At 48.3% G+C, this 18,497-nt stretch overlaps 8 protein-coding genes across 8 annotated transcripts; 2 read left to right on the top strand and 6 right to left on the bottom strand.

The window, feature by feature from the left end:
• Window positions 1–33: 33 nt before the first annotated feature.
• On the top strand, window positions 34–2,425 carry FOBCDRAFT_134890 (putative C6 transcription factor; the record flags this gene model as incomplete). The annotated part of the gene is made up of 5 exons (XM_031183065.3): window positions 34–180; window positions 245–334; window positions 430–856; window positions 911–1,842; window positions 1,901–2,425. 5 exons carry the CDS (start codon window positions 34–36, stop codon window positions 2,423–2,425), a joined length of 2,121 nt encoding a protein of 706 aa, XP_031038707.3.
• FOBCDRAFT_222283 (Cys/Met metabolism PLP-dependent enzyme-domain-containing protein) lies at window positions 2,401–3,891 on the bottom strand. The gene has a single exon (XM_031183063.3). The coding sequence runs from the start codon at window positions 3,809–3,811 to the stop codon at window positions 2,534–2,536; it is 1,278 nt and encodes a 425-aa protein (XP_031038705.2). The 5' UTR covers window positions 3,812–3,891; the 3' UTR covers window positions 2,401–2,533.
• Window positions 3,892–4,535: 644 nt separating this feature from the next.
• FOBCDRAFT_135396 (major facilitator superfamily domain-containing protein) lies at window positions 4,536–6,262 on the bottom strand (the record flags this gene model as incomplete). Its single annotated transcript, XM_054704433.2, has 4 exons — window positions 4,536–5,180; window positions 5,233–5,974; window positions 6,046–6,116; window positions 6,173–6,262. The coding sequence occupies 4 exons, from the start codon at window positions 6,260–6,262 to the stop codon at window positions 4,536–4,538; spliced, it is 1,548 nt and encodes a 515-aa protein (XP_054560408.2).
• Window positions 6,263–6,880: 618 nt separating this feature from the next.
• FOBCDRAFT_292667 (uncharacterized protein) lies at window positions 6,881–8,636 on the bottom strand (the record flags this gene model as incomplete). The annotated part of the gene is made up of 3 exons (XM_059611806.1): window positions 6,881–8,402; window positions 8,467–8,511; window positions 8,569–8,636. 3 exons carry the CDS (start codon window positions 8,634–8,636, stop codon window positions 6,881–6,883), a joined length of 1,635 nt encoding a protein of 544 aa, XP_059467149.1.
• Window positions 8,637–8,859: 223 nt separating this feature from the next.
• Window positions 8,860–10,250, bottom strand: FOBCDRAFT_239508 (pyridoxal phosphate-dependent transferase; the record flags this gene model as incomplete). Its single annotated transcript, XM_054704432.2, has 3 exons — window positions 8,860–9,228; window positions 9,282–9,424; window positions 9,485–10,250. 3 exons carry the CDS (start codon window positions 10,248–10,250, stop codon window positions 8,860–8,862), a joined length of 1,278 nt encoding a protein of 425 aa, XP_054560407.2.
• A 1,014-nt stretch (window positions 10,251–11,264) lies between these two features.
• Window positions 11,265–14,312, top strand: FOBCDRAFT_135457 (uncharacterized protein; the record flags this gene model as incomplete). The annotated part of the gene is made up of 1 exon (XM_031183055.2): window positions 11,265–14,312. One exon carries the CDS (start codon window positions 11,265–11,267, stop codon window positions 14,310–14,312), a length of 3,048 nt encoding a protein of 1,015 aa, XP_031038697.2.
• A 46-nt stretch (window positions 14,313–14,358) lies between these two features.
• On the bottom strand, window positions 14,359–15,917 carry FOBCDRAFT_222280 (uncharacterized protein). Its single transcript, XM_031183054.3, has one exon. It carries the CDS (start codon window positions 15,897–15,899, stop codon window positions 14,538–14,540), a length of 1,362 nt encoding a protein of 453 aa, XP_031038696.2. The 5' UTR covers window positions 15,900–15,917; the 3' UTR covers window positions 14,359–14,537.
• Window positions 15,918–16,106: 189 nt separating this feature from the next.
• Window positions 16,107–18,358, bottom strand: FOBCDRAFT_222279 (uncharacterized protein). The gene has a single exon (XM_031183053.3). The coding sequence runs from the start codon at window positions 18,276–18,278 to the stop codon at window positions 16,335–16,337; it is 1,944 nt and encodes a 647-aa protein (XP_031038695.3). The 5' UTR covers window positions 18,279–18,358; the 3' UTR covers window positions 16,107–16,334.
• Between the last annotated feature and the right edge of the window lie 139 nt (window positions 18,359–18,497).

The raw sequence follows: 18,497 nt of genomic DNA, 5'->3' as shown, positions 1-18,497 counted from the left end.
GTTGGAGTGGCGGCGGTGCAATACTGATCGAACATGGACAGGAGGAAGAAAACTCGGTGTCCGGGCGAGAGACCGGCTTGTTCGAGCTGTACTCGCCTTTCAAAAACGTGCACATACCCAGAGATTCGAGGAAACCCTCTGGCCTCAGGTTCTCAAAATGGGAGCAGTTCAACAGACACAGTATGCTTGCTTGGAATCGTCCGGGCATAATTAAGTCATGTTACTCACGACGGGTGCTGTTTAGGAGAGACGGCTGGCCCAGCTCGAAGCAAAAATTCGCATGATGGAAAGGCAAGAGTACGATCAACACTCCTCATCTTTGCCGTTTAGGTTCGTGTGGCTGATGATGCTAAACTTGAGTTCAACAGGCCGAATAGTGATATGGACTCTTTTGCCACAAGAATATCAGCGAACTCAGGCCAATCCCAGGACTGGCAGCTACCGCTGTCACCCAGCGTTGAGATGGATAGCTCACCAACGGTCAGGAAAGTTAGGATAAATTGGTCCACTGAATCATCTTGTTGGTTAACTAGTCGGAACAGCCTATTGCCACCGAGGGATGTTCTGGAAGATGTCGTCGATGCGTATTTCCAATATTGTCACAAGCAGCCTTTATGGCTATTCAATCGGGAAGACTTTTCCTCGATCCAGGATTGTAGTGAGGAGACACTCTTGACCCTACTGGCCCTTGCTTCATGTCATTCGAAGCATCCTTTCTTTGAAGGTCGCCTGCACGAATTGAGTCAAACCTATGCACAGGCTGCGAGAGAGGGAATCATGCAGCAGGTGGGAGAGGGCAAGGTCTCAATAACGACAATTCAGAGCCTCTGCATACTGACACTGGCCAATATACAAGGTAAATCTCCATCTCATCCCAGCTGATCGGGTATCTGCTGAACAGGCCATACAGCCAACATGGCAACTCTGGCATATCTGCACGTGGGCATGGCAATTACGCTTGCGAAATGTGCCAATCTCGATGTTGAGACCTGCGCCCTTGACGACTTTGGCTCGCGCGCAGAAACGCGGAGAAGAGTGTTCTGGAGCCTACACTTACTACAGCAGATGTACGGGCATCAATCCTTCACCACGGACATCTTGCAAGATATTACTAGACCGCAATACATTGCGACGCATGCGGATCCCCGGAAGAGCTTCAATGAGATGCCCCCAGCCATTCCACGCGAGGAGATATCAGGTCAAGACGAAACAACGAGTGCTGATAAGAAGAGCGGGACATGGGCCTACATGATCCAGACGTCTACACTGTGGGGAGAGGTCCGCACATACGTAAAGCAATGGGCTCAGCAGACCAACAACGCACCGCCTCCTTGGTCCATCGAGTCTGGATACGCCGTCATCAATGCCTATCTCATGGACTCAGAGACGAAATTCCCAGACCGCCACCGATTTGATAGCGCGCGATTTACCGACCAAGAAAGCCGACACCTTCAGAACAATCGAGGATATTGGAGTCCGTGGGTATACCAGCAATTCGCATATCACACCATACATAACATGCTAAACCATCCCTTTCTGTATTCATCGCGGCCACAACAGTCGGCTCAATTGGGAGTCCCCAACACATTCTGGAAAACATCCTCCGAACTTGCTTTTATCCACAGCACATGGGTTGCACGCCTCATCGAGATGGTCGTCCATAAAGAATATCGCGTCTCGGATCCATTTATTGGTCATTGTGCGGCGATCGCGGCGACCATTCATATCTACTTTTGTCGGGCGGCTGACAAAACTACCAGGGAGGCGGCGCTGGATAGACTGACGAAATGTGTCGCATTTTTGGCTGAACTGGCTTTGCTTTGGCCTTCATGTAGATGGTTGGTAAGTAGAACCATGATACATCTGTATTTTACTGGAACGGAACATTAATCCTTCATAGCACGAAAGACTTCAGTCCTTGATCCGGGCGGCTTTCGAAATAGATCATGAGCAAGAAAAGGACCAAGACGTCCCACCACCGAGGACCATTTCGATCAACACGCGTTTAATGTGGGATATACTTCTTTACAACTCTGGCGCTTACAGGGGCACGACGAGTTCTTCCCAGACAAGAAGTCTTTTCGATGGCAGCTCTCTTTTTCCAGAGGACAACACAGATGATGGAGAAGACATCGTTGAAATAGATAATTTCCATAGCCCAACTGTTGAAGTGAGTCTGGGGAATGGACAGGCATTGCCGCCACAGTCGGGAAGGCGAAGAACGAGATCTGGTCAGGGAACCCAGGAGGCCCAGGCAAATCTTCTAGCTCAATCTTCTTCTATTCCAGAAGCTTGTGGAGGTTCCACGGAACATACGCCCCTTGCTTCTTGGCCCATGTCTTTGGATATGGCGTATGATCCGTTCTTTCAATTCCAAGATTCGGGTGGTCCCTTTTTTGGAACATGGGAAGTAGGAAATCTGTAGTCTTTGTACGCTGTAGTATTTGGATTAGAGCTAGCCTGAGCCCCCATTACTGTATCAGGAGGCAAGACTATAATTAACCGGAGTTCAGTTCTTTACCAGTACAAAGTCTCAACTACTCCCAACTATGACAGCTTCTAAACCTCGAAGTAGATCCGCCAAGAGGTCTTCTGGATCCTCCACACCAATACTAATTCTCAAAAAGTCCTTTGTCACCGTCGAGTCCGTCATTGTCCTCCACTCAATCAAACTTTCTACACCGCCGAGGCTGGTCGCATGATGGAAGAGCATCAACTTGGACGGAAGATTCCGGGCATATTCCACCTTGTGAAGAGTTAGAGAAAACACGGGTCCATATCCTCGAGGCATTTGCTTTCGCAGCCAGCTTCCTTCTGTATTGGCTTCGTCTTGCAGACTGGCGTGATGAATCTCTTTGACCGCTTTCTGGATGACGTGAACCTCTTTATCGCTGAGACTTCTCGATGATGACTGCCGACAAGTCCCTACCAAGCCAAGTCTTAATGCACTAACGATAGCCTCCGCTGACTGGCTTTGCTTCAGAACTCTCATCTCGAGAGTCCGGATGCTCCTGGTTGCAAGCCAGCTATCAAAGCCTGCCATGACAGACCCAAGGTACAGTCGGTCCCGATGGAGTTGCTGTAACCATTCGGTGCCGGGGCTGCCACTCTTGATCGCCAAAATGCCACATAGGAAATCGGAATGGCCACCGATGTATTTTGTTCCAGAGTGCATGACGATATCTGCACCCTGGATGAATGCGTCTTGGAGTGGAGGAGGCGCAAACGTCGAGTCTACGCTGAGATAGGCACCTCTGGAATGGGCACGGTCTGCATAATACTGAATGTCAAAGGCTTTTCCTGTCGGATTAACAGGTGTCTCGAGATGAATCAAGTCGCCTGGACCTAATTGGTCGACGGCACAGTCGAGTGAGAGCACCTCCGTGCCAGACGAACGGGCATAGAGCTCCAGGGTCCCATGGCATCCGTGGTATCCCGCGCCGATAGAGACTTTCTTGGGTCTCAGCATGATCAGCAGAGCATGAAATGCTGCAAGACCAGAGGAATAGGCAATGCAGGGTTGGCCCAGAATAGAAGATAAGACGGTTTCAAGGCGCGATAATCCTGGTGTGGATTGTCTTGAATAGCAGTGCTCCCCGATATCTAGAACTGGATACGAAGGTCTCTCGTGGTGTTCTCGCATGCGGTCCGGAGCCCGTGGATAACGGAAGGTTGCGGCAACGTGAATTGGCGGTGCCACGTCGTCGACATTGTTGAGGACATCATCTGCGTGTACGGCTTGTGTGGCAGTTGACAGATTGGGTAAAGCGTTTGCTAAGTTGATTCTGAAACGTTGCTCTACTGGATCCATCTCTTCTATTTGTCAAGACAAGTCGCAAAGCTTACAAGACAATGTTCCGAGGTTCTGTTGCTGGAAGGCTTGATCGCTTCTTATTTAGTGATCCTTTAAATACAATAGCGTTATTAGAAAATCTGTCAACCTCTGTTACTTATCTCGGTGGTTTTTTACCGGCGCTTGGCCCATGATCCTTCCATTGTCCCCGATATGGGTTCATTGAGTTGGCGGCGGAGAGATTGCATTGCACCCGGCCACGTGACCGGACTCCCCATGCTTTTGGTATTCCCAGCCAAGGGCTTTTGGTAGTAGGCAGATAAATTATTCTTGCCTAAGTAGTCACTATAGTTGCAGCCACTAATGCAGTTTCTTGTTCATTCTGTCTCTGCATGAGGAAGTGTTAAATAATTACATCAGTAATAAGACTTTGTGCATCTAGACATAGCTTATGAAAGTTGATACTAAGATTCCGGAATATATAGATTTAACTAATAAAGGAATTCATTAAATTTATATGACTAACTTCTGTATAGTTATATAAGCTCTTCGCCATTTAGAACAAGACTCCTTTTAGCTGCAAAGTAGCAATATTAAAACAGGTGTATTACATATAAAATAGTTTCAAGAAGTAGAGTAAGTTGTTTACAGTAATCTAAGAGTGATATTTGGATTCTGAGCTTCCTTTTTTTCGTTCTTCTTTGTAGCTGATGACAAGGTGAAGAGCAAGTCGCGCTCTATCTTATGCATTTGCCACTCCCGTATCCTTGCCCTTGACCGATTTCCATGGAATAAACACAGCAGGGATCAATGCAAGGACAGCCATAGCAACCGAGACGTACCAGGTATTGGTCAGAGCTTTGCTGTAGGCAACCAGGACAATATGCAAGATCTTTGCCGGTACTCGTTCTCGCAACTCGGTTGCCCCAATTGACAGGACGGTTTTGGGATCAACACCGGCGACACCCCGCAGTTCAACAGCCAGCTGGTTGGTGAAGATGTTCTGGCCCACCTGTACAAACACACTGCCACCAAGGGTCTGGGAGAGCATCAATATCGCCGTACCAACCGGGATATCGTGCTCAGCCAAGGCAGTCTGTACTGCGACAAGAGGTAACTGCATGCCCAAGCCTGCCCCAATGCCGTACAATGCCTGGTAGCCAATCCATGCGGGAGAGCTCGTGCTTAATCGGAACGTGGTCAATAGCCCAGCACCAATGCTCATCAATACAGCGGACACAAGAATCAAGGGTGTGTAGTAGCCAAGGGCGCTGACTGCACCTCCAGCAAGGACCGACATAATAACCAAGCCGAGGATCATTGGCAGGTTCATAATTCCGGACCGTACAGCACTGGCACCCTTGACAGACTGGAACCAAATCGGGATCTGGAAGAAGAGTTAGCTGGAACTCGAGAGTGGAGCGATATTGGTAACATACGTAGTAAACAAGAAGAAAGAAAGAAGCACCGAAGCAAACAGCAAAAGCGGCACAGCTCCAAACAGTCCGGTTGGATAAGATCCTTGGAGGAACCGTAGCCTTGTCTTGTTTCCACCATTGGATCGCTGCGAACAGCAAGATAAGAACGCCAAATACAACAAAAAGGCCGATAACACGACCATTAGACCAAGGATACTTCGATCCACCCCATTGCAGTGCAAGAAGAAGGGAGATGATGGCTGGTAAGAAACAAGCTGAGCCTTCGAGGTCAAAGTTGGAAAGTTGTTCCTTCCAAGACGACTTGTTCTTCGGCGAGCCGCTTTGGGGAGGGTTGAAGAAGAAAGTAACGAAGAGAACGGTAACGACACCCAGAGGAAGGTTAATGTAGAAGCACCACCGCCACGTAAGCTTATCGGTAAAAGCGCCGCCCATAAGTGGCCCCGCGACGCTCGAAACGCCGTACATACCCGCCAGTATGCCGATATAGGTCGGTCTCTGCCGCATCGGGACGCTGAGTACGATTATTAGGACAGCTCCAGAGAAGATACCGGCTGAGCCAATGCCAGCAAGGGAACGACCGATGATCAGCGCGGTGGATGTAGGGGCTGCGCCGCAGACGAGGGAACCGAGCTCGAAGAAGCCGATGGCAACGAGGAAAACCCATTTAACGGAGTAGAAAGAGTAGAGCTTGCCGAAGAAGAGCTGGAAGCTGCAGGTGGTAAGTAGATAGGCGGAGCCGTACCTGTTGCAAGCCGAGGTTAGTATACTGATGTACTGCTAGAGAGGAGCAATGGTGGAAGTGGATGGGCTTACCAGCCCAGATCGTCCAATGCATGGAATTCGTCCGTAATACGCGGGATTGCGGTTGCAATGATGGTATTGTCCTGTCTGAATATTAGTCCTAATGAACTTTAGATATATAGATGTCAAAGGATCGTACAAGTGCCATGCAAAAGACTGCCGAGCAAAGGCCGATCATGACTAAAGTCAGTTTCCAACCGCTCAAGCATTTTGTCCCCAGATCGACCATCGAAGTTCCGCTAGCGTAGGAGTCGGAGCAATCGTTAACCTTCTCCTGTTGCCGGTTCTGTTCAGGGATGATCGACGAGGGTGCCATATCGGTCTCGTAGTCGTTCGACATTGGAGCTGGTGTAGGTATTGCAGTGGTTTTAAAGGAGAGCCTGAGACACGGTATATTTGATAGTCTTAAAAATGATAGGAGGAGATGAAAACCAAGTTGATGTGGTGGCTTAGAAATAGGGCTTCCGTCTTTTATCTATAGCAGCTCGTTGCGGGTTGGGTCCATGCGTAGGATATTGTGGCTTCTGCTTGGGTGGAGCCAACTTTTACGAGCTTGAATTGTGCGAACAAGCCAATCGGAGCCACCGAAATTGAGAATTCCAGTGGGGCCATGACTTCACGTTCAGAACTCACAAGGAGACTTGAACTTCAGTGCTAATCTGGCATAATGAAGATGTATCCATTGTGAATTCGCACAAGGTGTCTGTCCACGGGAGAAGTGGGGAAGTAAATGAGGTTACAGGCGCTCTTCAAGTCAATCACCGTTCGTCCGGTCGTGGTGCCTAGGTTGACGATGTGCTGGATTCTGACAGAAGATAAATTGATCTTCAGGGATAGTTTCAGGCTACTAGACTGCCGTCTCGAGTCCATTGGTTTCCGGAATAGTTAGAACAGGTCCCGTCCTGAACAAATTCACGACTGGAGGCTTTTCCATTGTCGGAGCGGCTGGCAAAGAAACACCATCTTCCTGGGCCAAAACCGAGTCGAGACATATATGCTCGGTTTGAAGACGACACTCAGGGTTAGGCCAGCTCGGTCTTAAAAATAACCGTAAACGGTAGATATCATCCTCTGCCGAAGAAAGAGCTTCGCAGACAAAGTGATGGATGCGAGCCTGCTCAGGCGGTAAATCGTACTCGACAGACTGCTGGCCGATTTTCCGAATTAGATGGCCTTCCTCAATCGCCATGATTCGTGAGAATACAGCGTAGTAGAGCTTCGAATCATAGAGACATTCCCTTCTTGAGCTGGCGCGGAGCAATGCCAGGCCCTTTCGGCGAAGATCTGGCCATCGACACTTCCAGGCCACAAGATGCAATGGAGATATAAGGCCCATCTCAAAATGAAAGCGCGGCAATCCCAGCGTATCTTCGGAGCGTACAATCAGCGACCCCACAAGCCGGATGATTTCCTCATATGCCTCTCTATGCGCATCCCACGCTGTCTCATCGGCTGATGGGCCTACTGAAAGGCCTACTGCCGTGGCTTGCCACATTACGCGGACAAGGTTGGCGGCGGTGAGTTTTTGATGGTCCCAGGAACGTTCCTGTCGCAGAACCAAATCATCAAAGCGCATTTTCCAGAGCTCGAGCGCGGCTCTAAGTTGTGCAGCCTTACCAAGTTGAGAGTTTGGGGAACCGTCCTGGCCAGTCCTCATGGCACCAGTGATGATGTCAATTATCCCAACCCTGGCCTGTGACAGCTCTCGAAAAGGTTGATCGAAGACAGGACATCCATTAACATCTAACGCATTGAGATAAATCTCGGTGGGATACCCGAACTCCGCGACGCAAAGACTCAGCGTGCATAAAACGGGTGCGACATTCTTTTCCACAAAGGCAAGCTCGAAGTTTCGGTAATGCTGGCCCCATGAGCCGGAAGGCTGGCCAGACTTGTCGCGGAGCATTTTCAACAGCCCGATACCGCTTGCGACATGGGCAGCCGCAGCCTTGGAGTCACCCCAGAGGCATTCAAAGCACGTAAATACAATGCTTGCGACAGCAACTAAAGGTATCGATGTTGGGTCTGATGCGTTCTTCAGTATCATGTTGATGGCCCGGTTATATGACTGTATTGCGAATTTCAGTCTGTCTTTTTCAGTGGTTGTCAGTGACATGTTGGTGCTATGTTGCTCGTGAAGTGTTGCCAATGCGACGCTGGCATTCCGCATTGAGGCTTCTGTTAGGCTGAACTGCAGTACCGTGTCCCAGAATGGACGGCCGAAGAATCCTGATAATTGCGGCACGGTCTCATGATAGAAGAACTCTTGTGCTCTAGCCTCTTTCGAAGTCAGGCGACCGAACCTGGGCGGTGCTGTTAGGCCAACAGGTGATGGCGCTGAGACATATCCGTCACATTTCCTCCCAGTACTAGTGCATCTGGGGAGTTAGTCTCAAGTGGAAGAGCCCCGGATATTGTTAGATAATGATTTACCGATGACATGCTGGCCGTAGTTCGTCGCATTTGACCCTCCTAATCCTTGTATTTTCGTCAGCAGGCGTAACATCAAAGAGCCCCTTACTTAAAGATACATACTTGCAAGTAATGCACCCCGTTCTGACCTTTGGCTTGCCGTTCCGGATCGACTTCGTTGTTTTCTGCATTGTTGCCCCTGAAACGTATGGCTGTAAATGGGTTATGTCTTGTTAGGTTAAATTATTTTCTGGTAGGCTTTACCACGTGATATGACATGTGACCAATGAAATTTACGTACCCTGCACTGGATAAAACATTAATAAAATTAAATTTCATGTTAATTCAAAGCTGAAAAGAGACTCAAAAGACTTATCAGATTTCTAAAGCTAATATACTACGGAACGAAATTACTTAAAGATGAGACATGGAAATGCCATCCTTTCGGCGTGATTGAGTCCATTTGAGGAGCAGGTCGACTAGTGAAAGAATCTGGTCAGATGTATGATCTGCGTGCAAATTGATCCTCACCCGCTCCTTGTCCTTGGGCACAACGGGAAAATGAACAGCGAGAACGCGAAACTTTTCGTTGTTTAAAAACTGCCCCAGAGCTGCTGCTCCGCCGTGAGGAGCGATGATGGGGATGATGGGTGACTTGAGAGTATCGGATGCAGGCTTCATTGGAATAGTAATGATACCGAGGTGCTGGCAGCTTGGCCATGCTGCATGCTTGCTCACGGCATTGTAGAATAAAGTGATGTTGGAGTGCACGAGATCTCGTCTCTAAGATATCCAGATTAGCAGATATGCGTGAGGTAAACGACCTTGCAACATACTCTTTCGCCTTCGATACTTGCCAGAATGCTATACCCAGCCTTGACTGCTGCCAGCGTGGTGAAGGTTGGTGCCGTGGAGAAAATGAGTCCACGGACGCAACTGAGCAGGACTTGCTTGCATTCTCGGCTTGATAAAACAACAGCTATGACTTTGAGTAAGTATTTGATAGTCAATCAGAGTTGCAACTGGACTTAGAGCTTACCACCAGAGGCCCCATGTGCTTTACCAAAGGTATGAACTCGAATAGAGAAGTCTTTCTCCAGACCTAAGTAAGAGACAAGGCCTGACCCCTGAGGGCCCACTAATCCTGTCGAATGTGCCTCATCAATCACAAGGACGACATTTCCAATAGGAAGCTGCTCTTTCACCTCACTGACAATTGCCTCAAGAGGCGCTACATCGCCGTCCATACTATAGAAAGACTCCAGTGCAACAAATACAAGAGCGAGACCCGTTCTAACCCTCTCATACTGATGCTTGATGGCCTGCAAACGTTGCCGCAGGTTTGACAGATCGTTGTGGGCAAAAGGAAGAGCAGTTGCACGGCCCCTGTACATTCCTTCTCGGATACTTGCATGGACGAGACTGTCATACAGCACAACATCATGCGGCTGGGGGAGTGTTGAAAAGATAGCAACATTTGCTTCATAGCCAGTGTTGAAGAATAAAGCACTGTCCGCTTTATGGAATTGAGCAATGTGCTGTTCTAGTTGGAAAAGGTAATCAGTTGAGCCTTCACCCCAACGGGACGCCCTTCCACCGAGGATAAAATTAGGGTGCTTTCCAAGTTCATTGAGAAATTCCTTTCCCAAGAGTCCAGAAGAGGACAAGGACAAGGTGTCATTTGAGCCAAAATCAACCATGTCAGTTAAACTGCCTGGGGCTGGTGGCTCAAGCTGCCAGCCTTTCCTTTGCCGATCCTTAAGGATTAGTTGTAGGTTATGTTGAAGTGCATCTGGCTTCGACATGATGGACTTGCTTCTATCAGTTTGAAAGAGGAATTGAAGATGCAAGTCAAGAATAATTTTAAAGGTAGCGGAGTTAGGCGATTTGAGCAGAGCAATGCATATTGAGTTCCTTTCAAACATGACAGACATTTCTATTGCAACATCTAGCGGTGAAGTGCTGGCAAGCAACTCTTCCCAATCTCCCTCACGGCCAAAAGATGGCAAACACAATGCTTGCCAAGTCGACTAGAGGTACAAGAACGCATTGTCCTACCAACATCGTACCATAGCATGGACAACACATAGCTCATAGGAAGTGGCTCTGTATGAGAACAATAGAATCTCCTGTAGGATATTCCGGAAACTATTAAGTCCGTTGGTCCAGGCGTTGTGTAAGGGTTACACTAAATTTCTCACAGGATATCCCATGACACTATCAAGTCCATCGGTGTGGGCGCTGTGTGACCCTTTGTGGGAACACTAAGATCTCTCGCAGGATATTCCATTGACACTATACAGTCCGTCGGTCTGGCCGTGATGGTTGTTTCGAGGTATCACAGATGACGAGCCACCTTTCCTTGTAAGACATAATTAGCCTGTATAACATGATCTCGGTCATTGGGTATTCCGTCAAACCGCCGTCGATGTTGCACACTTGTGAGCACTTAGAGCTCGCCAACTCATTTTTAGCGTTGCATTAACTAATTCTTCTGCAGGTTTGTGTTTGTCTATACTTTAAAACTCACCGCTGAGTTCTAAGGGGTCTGAAGGTTGCCAAACCGCTTTAGCGCTGCATTAGCCACTTCTCCTGCAGGTTTGTGTTTCTATACAACCAACGACCAACAACCAAGGCAAGAAGCTCTAACCCCGCAGAACCACGCTACGTATCTAGAACAGTGTTTTTTATGCCTGGTCGCAGAGGATAAGAAGAAGTTCAAGACGCGACATCTATGAGTTATTTACCAGGGACAAAGATCAACTTAGTATTTGTATTGCATCTTTTAACATTCAATTACCATTCATCAAAACATAACAATGGAGAACAAGATTACTTCCTGGAGCACTACAGCTCCAGAAGCCATTGCTGTCATTGATGGCGCTCGCTCTATCTCTTATGGCGAACTCGTCAACTCCGCCAGAATAATTGCACGCTTCCTGCAGGAACGCGGCGTCAAGCAAGGCGAAGCTGTGGGGATCTTGTTCGATGTTGATCATCGTCAAGTTATCGCGCAGTTAGCCATTCTCTTTGCTGGTGGAACTTGTGTTCCAATCTCGCCTACAGCACCATTTCATCGTATTGCAAGCATGCTGAGCGATGCCAACGCTCATTACGTTGTCGCTGACGAGAATTCAACCTTCTCTTCCGAGGGTATCACTCATCTTCATCTCAGTGATGCACCGGCCTCGGGACTGTCCACTGATGCAGCGGACTCTGATCCCTCATGGAGTCAATCACGTCGTACGCACATACTGTTCACCTCTGGTTCAACTGGCAAGCCCAAGGGCGTCCAGATCAGCAGCTCTGCCATAATGCACCTGGCAACTAGTACCCCAGTGACACCATTGAACCCCGAAGATCGGGTGGCTGCTTTCAACGACCCTGGCTTTGATCTGAGCCTCTTCGAAGTCTGGGTTACTCTTCTCAGCGGTGCCACTATCGTCATTATTCCAAAGGTGATAGTAGTTGATTCTACCGCACTGAAGAGCTATCTCGAACGTCAAAGGATTACCATCATGATTATGCCTGCCGCTCTTTTCCATATCGTCGCCAAGTCATCACCCGACTCCTTTCACTGTCTTCGGCATCTGCTCACTGCAGGTGATGTTGCCAATAAGACGGCCATGCGTGCTGTTCTTGAGCACAGCCCTCCACAGCATCTTTGGAACACGTATGGCCCGACTGAGTGTACAACCCTTGTGACAATGCAAGAAGTCGATGTGAAGGAGACACTGCGTGACCGGATCGGTATTGGGCATTCTGTTGGCCAGATGAAGATTGTCCTCATGGATCAGTCTCAGCAGGTCATTCGCGATACCAAGCAGCGAGGCGAGATCTGCATCGCTGGGCCTCAACAAACACAAGGTTATTTGAGTCAACAGACTGGCGATGAGTCAATCTTCTATGATTTCGATGCCCCGGGAGCTAATGGGGTAGACGAGGACATGCGGGAAGACCAGGGCGACTCTCACGCTCGGTATTACCGGACTGGCGACGTGGCCGAATGGAGGGATGACGGCGGCGGCCTAGATTTCATTGGGCGTAGAGACAACCAATTGAAGCACGGAAGCTTTCGAGTAGAACTTGAAGAGATTGAAAGAAGTCTCCTTGAAAGCGAACTTGTTCAATCTGTCATTGTCGTCAATCGGCCAGCAGCAGATTCGGATGGTGTTGCGGTTCTGATCGCGTTTGTCGTGCCCTACGACAAAGCCGCTACAAAGTCGCAAGATCTATCATCCTTTGCCCGGAGCATACTTCCGCATTACATGGTCCCTGATAGATTTGAAATCGTTGAAAATCTTGTTGTGGACTCCAGAGGCAAGATTGATCGTCGTGCCTTTTCGGAGAGCCTCCCTAAAGCGGGACCAACCATCCCCAGTTCGATCCTCACGAATGGGAATGATACCGTTTCATCAACAAAGGCTACGCTTAAAGCTATGTGGGAGCATATTCTGGGCGTCTCCCCTATCACGGACGATGACGACTTCATGGCCCTTGGCGCCACCTCACTCCAAAACGCTGCTCTTATCGCTCGCATTAAGAAGCATCTGGGCCGCCTCATCTCCATGCATGATTTGTACTGCCACTCGCGCTTTGAAAACTTGCTTCATTTTCTCGAAAGCGATGCAGAGTCCATCACTGCACCTAATGATGCGGATAAATGGATCAAGGACGTCGACACGGCGGATGACATCGAGGAGACGCCAAACTGGGAAGACCCAGACGAAGGGAGAATATTCTTGACTGGTGTGACAGGCTTCGTTGGTGCCTTTCTACTCGACGAGCTTCTGCGTCATCCCAATGTCAAACAGGTTGCTTGCCTAGTTCGTGGCCAAACAAAGGCTGAAGCTGCTCGTCGCCTTCAGGCCAATATGCAAAAATACGATCTGTGGCCTGATGACTTTGCTTTGACTACCAAGATCATGGTACTGCCAGGGGATATCACGAGTCGAGATCTCGGTCTGGGATCGGCCAAGTTTGACTGGCTTTCCAATTGGTCCAGCGCCATCTTTCACCTCGCTGCCAAGATCAATTTCTGCGACTCATATCATGAGCACTACGATACCAACATCCTCGGAACTCGCAACATGCTACGTCTTGCTACGCGAGGGCGACGCACGACATTTCACTACGTGTCTAGCATCGATACATGGGGTCAGACAGGATACTTTCTAGGAACCAAGAGGGTCTTGGAAGACGAACCTCTAGGTCCCCATATTCAAGGCGTGAGGTACGATGTGGGCTACTCTCAGAGCCAGTGGACGGCTGAGGGAATGGTACGACGCATGAGAGATCGTGGCTTTCCAATCATTATTTATCGGCCCGGCTTCATCATTGGCCATTCTGTCACGGGAGCGAGCAATCCCAACGACCTTGTTTCACGACTCATTTCCAGCTGCATCAAACTTGGATCATGGTTCAAGCTCGATCTTGATCCAGCGTATGTTACAGTTGACTATGTTGTCAAGGCTATGTTACACATCTCACGCTCAACAAAGAACATCGGGAAGTCATATTGCCTTGTGGCGCCACAGGTTGAAGAGTCAGTGTCTGTGAACAAGACATGCTCTCTTATTTGCCAAGCTGGCTACAGCGTGAAGCTCATAAAGTATCCTGACTGGATTGCACAATTGTCGGAAAAGATACTTCCCGATGATCCTCTTGCACCTGTCATGCCGCTGCTAGAAGAAAAGGTCTTGGGCAACTTTACAAGACTTGAGGTGAGCCAGCACTCTCCGATCTACGACTCTAGAAACGCTATCAAGGCTCTTGCAGGTAGCGGTATTCATTATGATACACTGAGCCCGGATATAATTAAGCGATATATTGCATTCTGGAATAAGAAGGGCTTTTACTCTATTTAGCTTGGTTTATTTAGCTTAGAAAGTACTATAACTATTCTTTCAATTCTTATTATGGGGCCTGCTAAAGACGCTGGCAATGCTCAGCTTAATCTCTAAGTCCTAAACATTAAACATAAGACATTGCTGCCCACAGCGGGTTTTTCACTGATTACAATAGTGGCCTTGTTAAAGTAGATACTAATCCAGTTACATATTGAAGCCAATGCCTAGGATTCTATCCTTCAACTAACCCTGATTTCCACCACTTGGGTATTTTATACTACTTTTCTCTAGAGCCTGTTGCCCTCGAATAACTTCCTCAATATCAACCCAGCTGCCTTCAAGCAACCAACAAGCTTCCAAGTGCAAGTCGCGCAGGGTCTCGGAGTGTCGAGTAACCAAGGACTTCAGCTCCATTACTGTGAAAGGTTGATTATGTAGGCTCAGAGACCGAAGCCGTGGCCATGAAAAGTTGACTGGCAGGATATCATCCAAAGAAACAGTTGGTCTCATATCAAGCGGAGGATAACCAATAAACCCAACATGCATATCCTCGAGATGAGGTGCACTCATACATGACTGAGTGATAGAGCAGAGTGCAAGCATCTCGTGCCTCGGATTATCCTTTAGTTCAAAGCTCCGTGCCCCGAAATCCACATATAGTGCTAGTTTCGTGGTCTGTGCAACCAGGTTCTTTACTCCTGTCTGCTGCGATGGTGATAGTTGCCAAGCTTGCATGTTGGGCGGAGGAACCAAGCGGAGACGAATTGTCCTAGGTCTCAGGCCTTTGTCTGCGAGCTCAGAGCACAACGTTCCGAGCATCTCGACGGGTGGAGTTGCAGTGTGAATCGTCTTGAAAGAGCCACACCATCTTGACTTGCGCAAGATAGGGCTAAAGTGCTGCAGTATTGTATGATCATATCCGGTATGAGCAAAGTCAGCAGCGTCCAAGTGTTCCATGCCTCCCAAATTTCTAATATCGTTCAGCTCCAAGGATACCAGGTTGGACAAGGAACTCAAAGCGGCGCATAACCGAGCGATGTGGTTTTGGCCTTCTCGAAGCTGCTGTTGGTCATTGTACAATTCTTTGTACAGATCATAAAGCTTGAGAAAGAGCCTCTGGGTAGGTGTTGGTGATTCTTCGTCAACTTGGTCACCGAAAAGTTGTTCGAATTCAGGTTCTGTTCTCCAAGCCATATTTGACAGCCACCGGGATTGCGCTTGCGTGTGAGGATACTTATTCCGGTATGATCTCGACCGTTCCATGGTCTCTACATGTCGAAGCAGTCTGGCCTTGGCCTCGAGCATGAATAGTGGCCTGTTGCAGGCTAATTCGGTTTCGTAGTAAGATATGACTATGCTGACATTTTGCACTGACTTGCTGAAAATGGGGTGATAGCAAATATCTTCTAAACGAGTGAAGGATTTCGAGGTAAGGTAAACAGAAACTTCGGTGAGGAGCAATGGTGATGCAGCATTGTTGAAGCAATGTGAAACTAAGCGACACTCTTTAATTGAGCCTTGGCCATTTTTCTCGTTGCGCACACAGAAAAGAATGTTCCTAAGAACTTCTGAAGGGAGTGATTGAATGTCCACTGCGGATGACATTTTCGATTTAGTTACAGGAGTAAGATTCAAGTGGAGGGAAATAGATGCAAAGAAGACATGACGTCTCTGGTAAGCTGCGGGGTTAACGATCATCGCTAATCGATACAAGGCACAAGATTCAGTGATTGGTTGTTGTGAACAGGGGCAAGAGCTTACATTAGTCCTTATGTCAGCTTTTTGGCCGCTACGGATAAACAAATACGGGTTCTTCAATCAGGTCTATCAAGCATTCATGGTAGTTTAATATACATTTCTGGGTTATAGATTGACATGTCTGCGTGACGGCACATCAAGACTGTTTACATGCCTTGTATTCTTCTTTGACATAAAAGACAAACAAACCCATCCTCACTCAGCATCTTCAGAACCCTTCCAAATCGATGCCCAGCATAGAATCACACATTGTATAAATATTGTAATCCTATGAAGCATTTACTAAAAGCCCCCTGCACCTTTCATCTTCATCATCATGCTATAAACACCTTTAAGCAATCCCATAACCGTCCCTGGATTTCCCATGTACCCTTTCCCAGGCTTCCCCTCAGCATCCCTCCAAATGCCATCTTCAGCAACCTCGCCAAATCTCTTCGTGTTCTGGTTCCTATCAATACACTGTCTCCATTTATGACATATCTCCACACTATCAACCATGAGATTGATCTCCTGACTGTGAAACCAAGATTGAGTATCTTGATTACCACTTCCTTGTATTCCGACACTGCCATCGACGATCAGAAGCTTTATATGACAGGAGCGAGCTTTGAAGGAGTGATGGATGGGGTGGTCTTGGTCCTTTCCGACGTAGTTGTATATGTGCAAGAGTTTGCGCTCAGGGCTATCTTTAGTGAGGGATGAGACGAGGTTTTGGGCGACTTGGTCATTTGTTCCGCCTTGCCCGGGGATCATTTCTCCCGGATCGTTGTAGCCAAAACACACATAGTATGTAACTTCTACTCCTCTCTTCAGTGCTTCTTTGAGGGCTGGAATCAATGGGGCAGCATTGAGATCTGGTGTCTGAATGAAGATGTTGTGTTTGGCATTCCGGATCAACGACAGCCATGCTTCGTTCTGGGGCACATGGACGCTTTTCGAGTCGATACCCCCGTATGGCGGTCGAGATACAAGCGCCATCGGAACTGGCTTTCCATCACCAATTGTCGAGATGTATGGCGTCATTTCGTCTCCTGAGTCAATCTCAGGTCCAGTAGGCGCAATTGGATGCTCGACTGCAAGGTTGAGCTGGCGATTTGCTGCTTGAAGACGCGATTCGCCCTCTTTCAGGGCGTAACATGACTGCATGCGCCTGACCTCTCCCTCTATGTCATCATCGTAGTGAGGGCGATCTGGGAAATGCTCCGGTAGGGGTTGTTCATCATCAGCTTGTATGGTGGTGAAGTCTCGCAGATGTGAGGCTTCGTTTTTCGTCGCTGTGGAATTATCGGCAGAGGTATGCAATCCGCCCTCAGTTGCCGGTGTCTGGAGAGAAGGAAGTTCTGGGTGAAGAGCATTTTGCCAGGTTATCAGAGCAGTGTCGTATATGCTATCAACTATAGGCCCTTCAACATGGACCATCATCTCCAGGTTATCGTTGTCTTCCGTGTTGTTACTCATAACAGCAGCGATCTTGCGATCCACGACGCAGAACTTGGCGTGCAGAGTACCCAAGAATATTCGATGCAGGCTGACCACCTCCAGGTCGACGTTTGGAATTTCCTCGGGCGAAGGCAAGTCGATCGTCTTGGAGGTGTACGACTTTGGTTTGACAAACTGATGTGGGTTTATAGCGTTGCATGGTCCTGGTTTGTCATACATGATCTTAGCAACCACTCGTCTCCCTGTCTTTCCGGCTCGGTTCGAGAGTTCGATCAGAGAATTCTTAACTAGAGCTTGCGCTACTGATGGTGCCCAGGAACATGTAATGAAAAAAACTTCCTTCTCAGCCCGCACGATGAGATTCGAGCAGTGGCGCATGACATCTGCAAGGGGAGCAATGACTGTGAGAGGCATAGTTCCATGAGAACCCATTAACGGGGGCGACACGACACCTGCCATCGGGTCTTCATTTAGACATTGTAGAGAGTCGGCGAATGCTTGGAGAAACAATGGACTTGGGGTCGTCGGGCCCCAACGACCGCATTGGAGGGCTGCTTCGATGGCATCTTCGCTTTTCTCTGTGTCTTCTTTGGCTGAGATCTGGTGATGCAGTCCGTGCTCGTGATGGCCGTATAGCTTCTTGATGGCATTTCCTGGGGTCTGGCTTGGATCATTTGCCAAGACGGAGCTCACCGTTTCTTTTGCTTGGCATAAGTCGTAGACGTGTTGCGAAACCATTTTCACTGTTGATACTTTTTTGACATGCAAATAAAACGGCAGAGCCATTTGCTGATGGTCATGGTCTCGTCAGAACTATTTATCAAGCCCAATTACACAAACGTCATTTAGTCAAGGTTGCACACTCCTCCAAGCTATACTTCCCGTTTCCTACCCATCTTTTGTTTTATTCCCTGGCTAGTGGATGTGATATTACCTAGGCTTACGTACCTTTGTGCAAATTCCCTGATTTAAGTGGCTACACGGTACCTTGGAAAGAAAGCTCTT

The sequence above is a fragment of the Fusarium oxysporum genome, chromosome V (genome assembly GCF_013085055.1).
Source record: "Fusarium oxysporum Fo47 chromosome V, complete sequence".
Classification (NCBI taxonomy): domain Eukaryota; kingdom Fungi; phylum Ascomycota; class Sordariomycetes; order Hypocreales; family Nectriaceae; genus Fusarium; species Fusarium oxysporum.
The sequence above is the reverse complement of the archived record's forward strand: the minus strand, read 5'-3'. Positions and strand labels throughout refer to the sequence as shown.